The sequence below is a fragment of the Geotrypetes seraphini genome, chromosome 10 (genome assembly GCF_902459505.1).
Source record: "Geotrypetes seraphini chromosome 10, aGeoSer1.1, whole genome shotgun sequence".
In the NCBI taxonomy this organism is placed as follows: Eukaryota; Metazoa; Chordata; class Amphibia; order Gymnophiona; family Dermophiidae; genus Geotrypetes; species Geotrypetes seraphini.
This window is the reverse complement of record NC_047093.1, coordinates 39,971,409-39,985,934: the sequence shown is the minus strand read 5'-3', so window position 1 is coordinate 39,985,934 and position 14,526 is coordinate 39,971,409. Positions and strand designations below refer to the sequence as shown.

The following is a 14,526-nucleotide window of genomic DNA, read 5'->3' as shown; positions in this document are numbered from 1 at the left end:
ATCCAGCCTGCCCCCTCTCTCTCCTTTTTACATGATTCATTCCAGCTTCATTGCTCTCTTTATTTTTATCTCTCCTACACCAGATCTAGCATCTTTGTCCCTCTCTGCTCATTTCTCTGCTGACTCCCTTCCCAGCATCAATCTCTCTACTTTCTCATTCCTGTCTCTCGCCTTTCCCTCATCTGATCTCTCCATTCCACCCTGACCCCTTCCCCCTCCTCTAATCTCCCTGCCAGGTGTTTCCTTCCTTTTTTCCTTTTCCCTTCCCTCCTCCCCCTATCCAGCAGTAACTCTCTTCCCTTCCCCTCCTAGCAGCATCTGTCCTTCTCCTTCTCTTCAGGTCCAGTAGCAGCTGCCCCTTTATTTTCTCTTATCCAGCAGTTTCCCAGACTCCTTTCCCTCCTCCCCTCCCAGCAGCATCTCTCCTTCTCCCTCACTCCAGGTCCAGTAGCAGCTGTCCCTTTATTTTCCCTTGTCCAGCAGTTTCCCAGTCTCCAACAGTAGCTTTCTCCCCTCCCAGCACCTCTTTGTACTTGCCAGTGCAGCAATTCACTAAGGCAGCCTTGGGTCCTTTGCTGGGTCGTGCCGCCTCTAAGGAAAGAGGAAGTTGCATCATCAGAGATGGGCCGCGACTCATCAAAAGCCCCAAGGCTGCCAAAGTGAATCACTGCACTGGCAAGTACCAAGAGCTGCTGGGAGGGGAGAAAGCCATGATCTTGCCAGCCCTGTGCGGACCGGCAGGAAATTTCAGCTTGTTGATCTCGCCGGCCCTGCGCGGACCAGCAGGAATTTTCTGCGAACTAGCACCGTGCATGGACTGGCAGTTGAAGAATACTGCTCTAGATGGTTTACAGAAGATAAAGAAAATTTGCATAAAGCAAACAAAGGAACTGCATGCAAAACTATAGTATCAAATTTTATAAAACTCACTATGGGGCTCCTTTTTAAGAGAAAAATGTCCAAAAAGTGGCATAAAGTGCCAGATGTGCTCATGTGCATGAACAGATGCACGTAACTTTGGTGGATGGCAGGCTGCTGAGCTGATATCTTCATCTGACAGGGTTTGAGGATCCCTACCAGCTAAGGCATTTAATTTTAAAGCTTAGTGGGAGAGCAATGGACGGGGTGTGTGATGGTAAATGGAGCAGGAGGTGGGCAATCACCTACTCATTTGCCCACGCATAACTCTTTGCCTTCTACTTAAAAAGGTATGAGAAAAATCCAAATGAATGAATATATTACCTTCTTACTACATCCCTGCAGAAATAACTTGCAATAATTTCTAATCCTAGTCCAAGGCTCCTATTAAAAAAAAAAAAAATTATAAGCCTGGCAGTTTCTCTTCTACATAAGAATTCCCAGCTTAGTAAGAACCAAAATTGGCATCTGGTGCTGTATGCCTTCACCCCCCCCCTCCAAATTGCAGGACCTGAGGCAACATGGATTCACTAGAGGTAGGTCTTATCAGACAAATCTGATCAATTTCTGTAACTGGGTGACCAGAGAATTGGATAGAGAATGTGCACTAGATGTAGTGTATTTAGATTTTAGCAAAACCTTTGACAGTGTTCCACACAGATGTCTAATAAATAAACTGAGTGCCCTTGGGATGGGTCCTAAAGTTATGGGCTGGGTAAAGAATTGGTTGAGTGGAAGGTGACAGAAGGTAGTGATCAATGGAGATCGTTCTGAGGAAAGGGATGTTACTAGTGGTGTGCCTCAAGGTTCTGTTCTTTTTAACTTTTTTTATAAACGATATTGCTGAAGGGTTGTCAGGTAAGATTTGCCTCTTTGCGGATGATACCAAAATCTGCAATAGAGTAGACACGTCGGATGGGATGAATAACATGAAGAAAGACCTGGCAAAGCTTGAAGAATGGTCTGAAATTTGACAGCTAAAATTTAATGCTAAGAAACGCAAGGTCATGCATTTGGGCTGCAAAAACCTGAGGGAACAGTACAGTTTAGGGGGTGAAGAACTTATGTGAACGACGGAAGAGCTGGACTTGGGTGTGACTGTATGTGATGATGTTAAGGTGGCCAAACAGGTTGAAAAAGTGACGGCGAAAGCTAGAAGGATGCTAGGTTACATAGGGAGAGGTATGGCTAGTATAAGACTGGTGAGACCTCATTTAGAATATTGTGTACAATTCTGGAGGCCGCACCTTCAAAAAGATATAAAAAAGATGAAGTCGGTCCAGAGGAAGGCCACTGAAATGGTGTGTGGTCTTCGTCATAAGGCGTATGGAGACAGACTTAAAGATCTCAATCTGTATATTCTGGAAGAAAGGCGGGAGAGGGGAGATATGATAGAGACGTTTAAATACCTACGTAATGTAAATGTGCATGAGTCTAGCCTTTTTCATTTGAAAGGAAACTCTGTAGTGAGAGGACATAGTTTGAAGTTAAGAGGTGATAAGCTCTGGAGTAATCTAAGGAAATACTTTTTTACAGAAAGGGTGGCAGATGCATGAAACAGTCTCCTGGAAGAGGTGGTGGAGACAGAGACGGTCTGAATTCAAAAGGGCCTGGGATAGGCACGTGAGATCTCTTGGAGAGGTTACAAGTTTCAAGTTTATTAAAAAATTTTTATACCGCTTAATCAAATTTCTAGGCGGTGTACAGAAATAAAAAGTATCATAAAAAAACAAGTTAGAGTTAAAATACTAAATAAACAGAACCAGGTTAGGTTAGTAGACACATACCAATAAATATACTAAGTACACACAGTTAGGAAAGAAGGGCAGAACTACAATCTTTGAGGAAAAAGCACACTTAGTGGAAAAACAATAGATGAGGGTAAAAGCTATAAAATTTGTTTTTGTTTTTAAAAGCACAGTAGTTATCCAAAAGCATCTTGGAACAAGAATGTTTTTAATTTTGCTTTAAATTGCTTTAGCACGGATTCGATCCGTAAATGATTAGGCAGCAAATTCCAGAGAGAAGGTGCGTGACAGCGAAATTGTTGGATCTCAGCGTGTTAATTAATTTCAATGATGGTACGACAAGGAGATTCTGTGACGTAGAATGAAGCGATTTAGTGGGATTATAAGGAATTAGGAGTCTATCAATGAACTCTGTTTGATTGAAAAAGTTGTTAAAGTTAAGAGTTAGATTTTGTAGCTAATTCTATGTTCAACTGGTAGCCAATGTGTGTTGAACAGAAGAGGAGAAACATGATCATATTTTTTTGCGCCATAAATGATCTTGATAGCTGTATCCTGCACTGTCTGAAGGTGTCTTATTTCCTTTATTGTAATGCCCTTATAAAGGGAATTACAATAATCTATACAAGAAATTACCAAAGAATGGATCAGTGTATTCAAGGAAGCTGGGTCGAATAGTTTAGAGAGGGAAAGTATCATTCTAAGACGGTGAAAGCATTTCTGAACCACTGTATTAATATGATTGTGATAGGAAAATTTACAGTCAAAAGTGACTTTAATTGGGAGAGATTCAAATTTCAAGGGGGCCTGAAGAGTTATTTCGTCTTTAAAGGGAAAGATCATTAGTTTTGATTTATTTATGTTAAGGGACAACCTATTTGAATCTAACCACAATTTGATTTTTTTCTAGTTTGTGGTTGATGGAAGCAACATCTTTTTTTTTTATAATTCTTTATTCATTTTCAAAATTACAAGTGTTATATATGTTCAATCACATTAACAATAAATACATCACTTTAAAAACTATCATTGGTACATTACATAAACTCTTATCCCTCCCCCCTTCCCTCCCCTCCCTACCATATACTCCATTATCTTATAAAATATGTAATAATAAAACATCTTCTATGTTATTAAGATCGATGGGATGGATTAACTGCACATCATCGGCGTAAGCAAATGTGGTGAAGCCGATGGATTGTCCCACGGTCAGAAGGGGGAACATAAAGATGTTAAAAAGTATAGCAACAAAATAGAGCTTTGCGGAATTCCGTGTTTAGTGGAAGAAGGCTCAGATGATGTATCATTGAAAATAACCTTGGATGATCTATCTGAAAAATAAGAGGTGAATCAGTTCATGACTTGACCTGTTATGCCAATTTCGTGAAGACGTGATAATAATAAATTATGATCAATGGTGTCAAAATCAGAGGAAAGATCTAAGGAGAAGAGCAGAACTGGCTGATGATGGTCAAGATGATAGAGTATTTTTGTGGTTAAACCTAACAGAGAGAGTTCGGTGGAATGATGGTGACGAAAACCAGTTTGGTTGGGATGTAGAACCTGTGTTTTCTCAATAAAATCAGAAATTTGGTGTAAGACAATTTTTTCAGTAAGTTTAGCTATAAATGGTATGTTAGCTATAGGTCGATAATTAGACATGTCATGGATGCTGATTTTTTGATCCTTGATGGATTGGGTAAATAATTGATTGTTTCCAAGTTTTGGATAAGGAACCCGATGATAGACTAGAGTTGACCAAGTCTTTGATATATGGACCAAAAATGGAAAAGAATCGTTTTAAGAGGAAAGGAGGAATAACTTCTGAGTTGGTTACTGCAGTTGGGCAGACTTGATGGGCCATTTGGCCTTTATCTGCTGTTATATGTCTATGTGTCTATGTTAAAAAAACAACAACCAAAAAACAAACACTTCATTGCATAGTCTTATAAAAGTCACATTTTTCTTTCTTATTTTACTGAAAAACCATGCTAACTTTTTTCCTTTTCTTCTCTTAATACAGAAAACTCACATGCTGTGTGACAAACGAATATGTGTCTTTTTATACTGATTAGAATCATCACATCACATACTATGTGCCAATGTTCAAAGCAGGAGCAGCACAAAAAAAGAAATAGCTGAAGGAACCCTGAGCTTTATTCCCGACGGTAGCTGCACAGTTTCACTCTACTTGACCAGGTAGGTGTTCACATCATTGCTCCATAAATCAGCTCTTGCTGCAATGCCGACTATAAGAATCGGTTCTTGACACTGTGCACTTTTGCTGCCTCTCAGGAAGATTTATTAGTGCAAGTGCACAATGTCAAGAACCGATTCTTATAGTCGGCGTTATAGCAAAAGCTGATTTATGGAGCAACTTTTCCCTTGACGAAGCAGAGTGAAACGGTATAGATACCGTCGGGAATAAAGCTCAGTGTTCCTTCAGCTATTTTCTTTGCTGCCCCCGCTTTGAACATTGCCAGGCACACAGCATGTGGTGTGATACTAATCAGTATTAAAAAAAAACTGGTTGAGGAAGGCAAAGTAAAAGTGTAAAAGATAAGACACATATTCGTTTGTCACACAGCATGTGAATTTTCTGTATTGAGAAGAAAAGGGGAAAAAAGTTAGCATGGTTTTTGAGTAAAATAAGAAAGAAAGCACGTGACTTTTGTAGGACTATACAGTGAGGTTTTTTAAAGACCAATGATAAGATTCACAGCTCCATTTTAGGTGTCTTTCGAAACGTTTGGGCACTAGGGCGTTTGAGGTCTTTATTCCTCATATGGTTAATTGACAAAATGTCATTTTAGACTGTATCTATCTTAGTGATGTTATGATTTTTGTTTAGATATCCATTATTTGTTTGTTTGTTTTTTTAATATATTCAGCTCTAAGTGCTCACCTATGGGGGTGACCACCTTTCTCATTCCAGAAGGGAGACTTTTTGGCTAGCACTGGTTTTAGAATTACATCCGAAAACAGTGTAGTACACTTCCTCCTCCGTATTCGTGAATTCTGTATCTACGGATTCAGTTATTCACGGTTTTAAACTCAAAAACCCATTTTCATTTTTCAGGCTATTTTAAGCCCTGGAAGCCCCCCCCCCCCCTTAAGCCTTACCTGGTGGTCTATCGGGTTTTCAGGCAGGAGCAATCTTCCCACGCTCCTGCCCCGTGCAGATCGCTCACAGGAAATGGCTTGAGACTCAAGGCAGCCATTTCCTGTGAGCGATGTACATGGGTCAGGAGCGTGGGAAGATCGCTCATGCTTGAAAACACGCTAGATCACCAGGTAAGGCTTAAGGGGGGGGGCTTTCAAGGCTTAAAATAGCCGGGGGAAGTGAGGGTTAGGGGCAGAACCCGCCCGAATATTATTCACGGTTTTTTAATATTCGCGGGCTGGCTCTGCCCCAAACCCCGAGAATACAGAGGGAGAAGTGTATTTGTGATTGGTATGATTCTATCCACTGAAATCAGTGCTGGAAGTCCCATAATGCACCAGGATAAGGTTGGCAGAAATCCAGGACTGACCAAAAGGTATTTCCTTCTAGAATGGGTAGCCTGGTCACCCTACGTGTGGATCCACATGGATGCACCCTGATTTCTCAGGTGTTGTAATAGATAGATAATGTTTTTAACAGGAATTTAAAAAAAACATCTTTACACACCAGTAACATTCTCAAGATTAAAATAAAAGGATAAATGGAAGAAAGGATCATACAAAACTCCAACAAATCCATATGCTTTTGTTTGACTGCCAAATTATTATCAGAAAGCTCTTCCTGCAAAGCACTGAAGAAATGATCAGGCAGCCAAAACATTAAAAAAGTAAAGCATTTTTTAACACATTGACACCCAATAGGTAACTAGGTCAGAGAATATAAGATACATTACCTCCATTAGGGTTTTGTGAGGGGCTGAACTAACCATCTGGTGAATGTTGCCAATCAGAGGCCATGCAAATGGTCCCGGAGGCAGGTTTTTCTTCTTCCAGCAAGGCAGGAATTGGAGAAACACCAGAAAAGTGAAAGAAATCATTCTCTCTTTTCTTCTTGCTGTCCTGGTTTGAGAAGTCAAAAAGCAACCCAACTTTCTGCCTACTTGAAAAAGAATGCAGTCTCCCTCTTATTATTGAAGTAAATGTGAACTAGGCTTTCCTGCTGTTTATAAAGCTGCTGTGAGACAGGAAATATGGGAGTGGCCACAGTTTATTTATTAACCGCCTTTATGAAGAGATCCACCCAAGGTGGTATAAAGCAAGCAAGGAAGGCAGGATTAATTTTTCAAGGACCACTAGGCACACAAGTACACTGGGCCCCTCTGGTCCTGCCCCGCCCACCCCCACCCCCATTCATTTACCTGTTTTCTTATTCACTTCTTTATTTCCACTGGTATTTCTTTTTTTCTTTTATTTTAAAATTCAAAACAAACAACAACGATTACCATATCAGTACCAGTGTAGTTTTAGTTTAATGCAAGCCCCAAACATCTCTGAACAAATCCCCCTTTCCTTCTCTTCCCACCTACTTGCCCAGGACTTTAACTCTGAACCCTTTCCATACGTATATAAAAGTGTTTAAATTCATTGTACAGCATTAATACTATTTGAAACATAAGTCTATATTAATAACCAAATTTGCAACTCCTCTCAACTGCCTCAATCTGTCGTCCAACTTTAACCCATATGTATGTATAAACAACCAAATCTGTAACTCCTCTGGTACATTCCACTCCATGTATGTTAATTTGTAACTAAACAACAAGGCAAGCGGTCCACCAAAGAATCTAATGTGGAAGAAGAGAAGATCGGCAGACAATAAGGAGATTCAAATCAAGTTTATTTAAGGTGTTCCCAGGAACCATGCCTGATGCATTTCGCCAAACAAGGCTAGTTAATGCTAACAGAAAACCATGTCTTTCATACACACAGGACATAGAGCCACCCTCACCCAGTATGGAATAAGTAATCACAAACTAACCTCCCTCCCCTTTTTTACAAAAGCACGGAAGAGGTTTTTAGCACTGACTAGTGGGCTGAATGTTCTGCACTGTTCTGACGATCATAGGAATTCTGTGACCTTCGGAGCAGTGCAGAGCATTCAGCATGCTGACTTGTGTTACAAACCGAAGGAACAGTACAGTTTAGGGGGTGAAGAAACAGTGGTGCATATCCCCCAATACTGAACAAAATATAATGTTAAAAGATGTAAATTTGAAAAAAAGAGAAATAACTAATCACTTTACAAATTAACAACTAAAAATGAAACAAAAAATGGAAAATAAGATAATACCATTTTATTGGACTAATGCATTTTTTAGTTAGTTTTCAGAGGTCAAACCCTCTTTCCTTAGGTCAGCAAAGTATACTACTGTTACAGTATCCTGTCCTGACCTGAGCAGAGAATTTGGTCTCTGAAAGTTAGTCAAAAATGTATTAAAATTAGTCCAATAAAATGATCACCGTATTTCCATTTTCTATTTCTAAACATTTATCAACACAGCTACAATACTACTTTATCCTAAAGCAAAAAAAATAGAATTTTTTTTCTACCTTTGTCATGTGGTTTCTGCTTTCTTCATCTTCTTGTCATTCTCTTTCTTCCTTCCACTGTCTGCCCCTTCCAGAAACTGTCTGTCTCCCCTGCCCTCTCTCCTCTTGACACTCCCCCCCTTGATCTGGCATCAATCATCTTCCCTCTGTTCCCTCATGGTCTGGCATCTTTCTCCTTTCATCTCTCTTTCCCTCCCCATGTGGATTTAGCATCTCTCTCTTCTCATTTCCTCCGCTCAGATCTGATATCTCTGTCTCCTTCTCCGTTCTCTGGCATCTATCTCTCCTCTCTCTTCCCTTTCCTTTTCTTCTCTAATCTTCCTTCTTTATTTTCTGCCTCCATCTAAATTAAATTCTTTCTTACTATGCAATCCTCAGTTTCCCTCTTTTCACTGTGTATACCCACAGCATGCCACCCTTTCCTTCACCCCTCCACTATCTCACTAACTATCTTTTTCCCCCATCCAGCATGTCCTTTTTCTTTATCCCTCCTTCCATCCAGTATGTGTTCTCTTTCTCCACTTCCATTCAGCATTTGCTCTCCCTTCTCCCCACTTCCATCATCTGCCCTCTTTTCTCTCCCCTTATCCCCACTTCCATCATCTGCCGCTTCTCTCTCTTTCCCCCCACTTCCATCATCTGCCCTCTTTTCTCTCTCCCTTTTCTCCACTTCCATCATCTGCCCCCTTCTCTCCATCTCCCCATCCACCACAGGCCCATATCTCTCCCTTCCTCTCACCTTTCTTTCTGGTTTTGGCAACAAGATCAGCAGCGCCCCCCACCCCCACGATGGCACTCAAGATCGGCAATGAGCCCCTCCCCCCCTCGCGATGACACTCAAGATTGGCAACGGTCCCCCGCCAGCATCAATAGCACTTCAGATCAGCAACGCGATGCTCAGTCCAAAGCTTCCCTCTGACTCGAACTGCCTGGGTGGAAACAGGAAGCTGCATCAGAGGGGAAGTTTTGGGCTGAGCACTGCGTTGCCAGGGAGAGAAAGATGCCCGTTGCTGATCTTGAGTGCCGTCGTGGGGGGGAGGCCCGTTGCCAATCTTGAGTGCCGGGGGGTGGCTCGATGCCGATGCCGCCCATCGCCATTTTTTTTAAAAAAGGCTCTCTTTTTGCCCTACTTCAGCGGGCCCTCTAACCATTTCGGGACCTAATCATGTGCCTACTGGGCCTATCCTTTAATCTGGCCCTGACAGCAGGTATAATCCTCTATAATAAAACCCTAAGTGGGCATGCGCACTTAGGAGGCCGTGATCCCTGCCACCGTGATGTGTACCTCCATGGCCGCATTCCATTTGCGGCTTGTGCACCGGTTTGCCTCAGCAACAGCAGAAGGGTGTCGTGCGGGTGCTGCGAGTTGTCCCATGCTGGTAAGAAGTGGAGGGGAAGAGGGAAAGGGGGCTGCTTTGGGGGGTGCTGGGGTGCAGACAGCAATCATGCTTTGCTCTGCGGGGGGGACAGAAGGGGGCCACGAAGAGAAAGGCAGGCATGGCGCAACAGAGAAATACAGGCAGGCAGGGGGCCAGGGAGAGAGACAGACAGAAAGAAAGACAGATAGACAGCGTCCAAGGAGAGAGAGGCAATTACGACATTGTAGGTTGCTCTAGCACTGTGACTAATCTCTAAAATTGAATCTGGAAGTTCGTTACTAGTAGTTTCCAAATTTGAAGAAATTTGCTTGTCAATTTATCTCCATTTTTGGGACAACGTATCTTTGTAAGCAAACTTTTTCCCCAATGAAATATATCAAGTAAAAATACAGGGCAAATTTATCTGATAAACATTTGAAGTCGTTACTTGTAATTAGCGTTTCAAAATTTGAACCTCAGTGTAATAAGATGTTAAAAACACAAAAACAGTTCCATCATTCACATAAATGGTTTTATTATAATTTGTGATGAAAATATGAGAATTTGCTGGTAGTGTTCGTCGTCATTAATATACAATAATTTAATCTCACATACTCTGTAATTAGTTTATATCATTTTCTGCTTTCAATAAAATTCATATATCTAGAGTTATCTTTTTTTAAAATTATTATGGCCCACTGAAAGTGCTGAAATACCCAATGTGGACTTCGTGGCAAAAACTTTGGAGACCTCTGCTCAAAGGGTTTAAGAATTCCTTCTATAAATCCAGATACAGTATTTCTTCTGTGAGTGTGCCAGGACTAGATATGATTGGTCTGTCAAGATTGCCAGGTTGATAGATTTTTTGGCAGCATGTAGAATGTGCCCCCAGAAGGATGGTTAGGTTTGTTTCTTTAAATATGATTGTACTTGTTTTGGAAGTGTTTTGATAAATTCTCTTTAACTATTTAGTATAATCTTTTGTGGGTCGTTCAGTCCGTTTCCTATGGGAATGTGTTGTTTGAGAGGTACTACTATCGTACTTATCATTTCTATAGTAACATAGTAAATAGTAAAGACCTGAACGGTCCATCCAGTCTGCCCATTAGTTATACCCATTAAAAATACATGATTAAATTAACTTGTCTCTCATTGATATTTCTGGGTCATAGACTGTAAAATCCACCTGGTATTGTCCTAGGTTCCAAATGCTGAAATTGCCATCTAATCAAGCCATTGTGACATCACTACTCTTAGGCATAGGTGGAATGAGATATTATGACATCACAATCTCAGCTCTGGAATGTTGCTACTCTTTGGGTTTCTGCCAGGTAACATAGTATATGACGGCAGATAAAGACCTGAACAGTCCATCCAGTCTGCCCATTAGTTATACCCATTAAAAATAGATGATTAAATTAACTTATCTCTTCTTTGGTATGTCTGGGTCTGGCCAGTAAGATCCTCATATTCCAAGTTAGTGGAGTTCCCATTGATGCCCTCCCCAGCACATTCTACACCAAATCACCACATATGGGACACAGACTGTGCAAGTCTGTCCAGTGCCAGCCTTAGTTCTTTAATTTACATCTTTTGCTTTCTGCCAGATGTACACAGAGCTGTACATTAAACATGTAAGAGATAATCCCTGCTCTGTGTCCTTCTCCAAAGTAATTTTGTGTGTCCATAATTACTACAGAGCCTCCTTTGTCTGCAGGTTTGATGATAATCTTTTTGGTTATTTTGTAAGCTTTTTATGGCAGCTCATTCTGGTGGAGAAAGGTTGTACAGAATTTTCTTTTGTTTGCTGGAAAGACCTTGTAAGCCCCTTGCATACCCGGCTACTGAGAAAGGGCCACACAAAATATTTCTTTAATTCTTGTCCATTGGCCGGGACCAGTTTTGCAACAGAAGACCACACCAAAAGGTTCAAATCCATCTGTTAACTTTTTTCTCTTTCAGTTCAGGAAAGGGCACTTGCTCGAACAAAAATCCAGTTTCTTTTAACAAAACTCCAACTATTTATACAGTCTCCCCTTTTGACTATAGAACAAGATAATCATTTTCTCTATAGATCCTCCATGTTGGAATTTCATCTTGATCATTGAGGAAAAGGAGAAAACCCAGAAGACATATCTCCCACCCAAGAACAGATCTTAAATCTCCTCTGGTGTGAGGCCATTTTTTAAGACCACCCTCCATGGAGTCCGAGTTGTTTTGATCTCTCAGTAGACTGAGTTTCTAGAAACTCTCAGCCCCCTTTAAACATGGAGTTTGGCAGTAGAAAATGACTTGGGGACAAATTTTTCCCTGTCCCCGCGGGAATTCATATTCCCGTCCCAGTGAGTTCTTTTCCTGTCCCTGTCCTTGCCCCATTCCTGCAAGCTCTGTCCTCAACCACACAAGCCTCAAACACTTTAAAGTCATAAGTAGCAACATTCTAGAGCTCAGATTGTGATGTCACAATGCCTCATTTCACCAATGCCTAAGCTCTGTCCTCATCTGCACAAGCCTCAAACATTTTAAAATCATAAGTAGCAACATTCTAGAGCTCAGACTGTGATGTCATAATGCTTCATTCCACCAATGTCTAAGCTCTGTCCTCATCTACCCAAGCCTCAAACACTTTAAAGTCATAAGTGTTCAAGGCTTGTGCGGGTAAGGCAGAGCTTACGGGAATAGGACAGGGACAGTGACAAAACTCATGGGGACGGGACAGGGAAATTGAGTTCCTGCAGGGACAGGGAAAAATTTGTCCTCATGTTATTCTCTATTTGGCAGTTTCACAGGGACATACATCTGTTCCTATGGTAACTTCTCCCTGTCCAGGTGCATGCTGTTCAAACCCAAACTGTCTCACTTCCAGCAGCCCCAAAGCCTGAGACTATAAGACAGCAGTGAAGATTTTTAATCACTATCACTGATGTAATTTCTGTGACACCCTTTACCATAGGCAGCCCTAGAATTTAGGAATCCCACCCCATTGTTGATATGCAAAGCACTGAACTTTACTACCACTACCAGGGCAAATATCTGCTCCCTATACTCCTACAGTAATGTGCAATATTTGCCTAAGGCTACAACCTGAAGGTGAGAAGTGAAGTAGGGTACGTGATGATGAAGAAGTCTTATGAATGATATCATTGTGAGACTTTTTATTATTCTGTCTTTTGGATCATGTATTCATTTAATTGTGAGTGTACTAACTGCTGTACTCCACTTAGAACTTGTGATAATGTGGAATATTACCCCCCCACCCCACCCTTTTACGAAACCATAGCATGGTTTTTAGTGCCATTTGGTAGCGCTATAGAAATAATTCATAGTAGTAGTAGATTTGGCCATCAGCTTTTATTAGTCAAGGGATATACACAATTAGAAAGTCATAATTCAACCAAACATTTGCTGAACAGCTGAGATCAACAAATATTGCATTTCTGACAAGATAAGAATTAGTCAATTATGTCTAAACTAGTCGTTAAGCCCGTTACATTAACGGGTGCTAGAATTTATGTCTGTCTGTATTTTTCTTTCTGTCTCTTTCCTCCCTCCATTTCCCTGTGTAGCGCTGTCTCTGCTTTCTTCCTCAGTCTGCACTCTCAAGCTGTAACATTACTGCTTAGCTTTTTCTCCCTGCAAGCATCTCTGCTCTCTTTCTCATCCCCAGTCTCTTTGCTATTTTTCTCTTCTTGCAGGGGTCTCTGCTCTCCTTTCTCTATATGTTCCTGATTCCTGCAAACTTCTGTTTTCTCTGTATGCTCTTGATCCTGTGTTTCCCTGTAGGTGTCTTTTCCTTTTTTTTTTTTTTTATTCCTTCTTCATGTATGGTTGATGTATTAAAAGTTTTTATATTTTTCCTATTTGTTGCATGCCTGTCTCCTTGGCCGCTGTATGTTTCTCTTTTTTTGCTTTGTGTGTTTGTTTGTGGTTTTTTGCTGATTGTCTACTTGGTCGCTGTCAGTCTGTCTGTCTCATTGGCTGCTGTATGTCTGTATGCCTTTTTTTCAGTCTTACTCCTTGGCCACTGTATGTCTGGAAGGTTTTTTTCCCTGAATTTATCCTTGGGCATTGTATTTTTTATTTTTTTCTGTTTGTCTCCTTGGCTGTTTGTATTTTTTATTTTTTTGCTGTCTCCTTGCCCACTGTCTCTCTGTCTGTCTACTTGGACGCTGTATGTAAGTATGTCTGTCTCCTTGGCTGCTGTATGTCTGTTTGTCATTTTTTTTCCTGTGTCTCTCTGTGTTTTGTTATTTTTTCAATCTGTGTCTTTAGCCCCCTGTCCTTCTGTGACTGTCTGTGTGTCTCTCTCTACTTGTGCACTGTTGTTTGTTTGTTTTTTTCAATCTTTCTTTAGCTCCTGATCCCCTCTCACTGACCCTTGCGTGACTGCATGTAATTCCGGTTAGGTTTCCATGGCAACCCTGCTCGCGAGTCTGTGAGTGTAGGGCCGTTTTGTCGGGTCTGGAGGCGCCGGGTTGGGAAGAGTCCTGGCTCCTTTTTTGGTTTGGGCCCGTGCAGAGGGGCTCAACAGCGCACAACCACCTTTCCTTCCCTCCCTCCATCAGGTGCAGTGCAGCTCCACCAATGTTAAAAGCAGCCGCGTCAAAATCGGAGCCCTGCCACTGCCGTAGCACTTTCCCCTCTGCCTTGGTCCCGCCCCTTCTCTGACATATGGGACCGCGGCAGAGGGAACGTGTTACGGTGGCGGCAGGGCTCCAATTTCAAAGCAGCTGCTTTTAACATAGGCGGAGCTGAACTGTACCTGATGGAGGAAGGGAAGGAACGGTGGGGCAAATTTGGTCAACGGCAGGAATTGTTTGGCGGACCAAGCACCGGTTGTTGCGGGAGGGGAGGGGGGGTGGAGTCGGCGACGTGCAGGCTGCTGTGAACAGGAGCGGCAGCAGCGGCAGGACCATGAGGCGGGAGTGAGTTGTTCGCCTTCCCCTATC

The 14,526-nt window shown here is 41.7% G+C and overlaps 1 protein-coding gene across 3 annotated transcripts in view; it reads right to left on the bottom strand.

The window, feature by feature from the left end:
- The window catches only part of LOC117367733 (aquaporin-8-like), a 62,660-nt gene that overhangs the window by 10,376 nt on the left and 37,758 nt on the right, over nucleotides 1-14,526 (bottom strand). For 2 of the 3 annotated variants that reach the window (XM_033960597.1, XM_033960598.1), the window contains exon 6: nucleotides 6,563-6,728. In XM_033960597.1, coding sequence (XP_033816488.1) covers nucleotides 6,563-6,728 — 166 coding nt within the window. Of the gene's footprint in view, nucleotides 1-1,242; nucleotides 1,303-6,562; nucleotides 6,729-14,526 lie in introns of all 3 variants that reach the window. The other variant, XM_033960596.1, reaches the window with a different exon arrangement.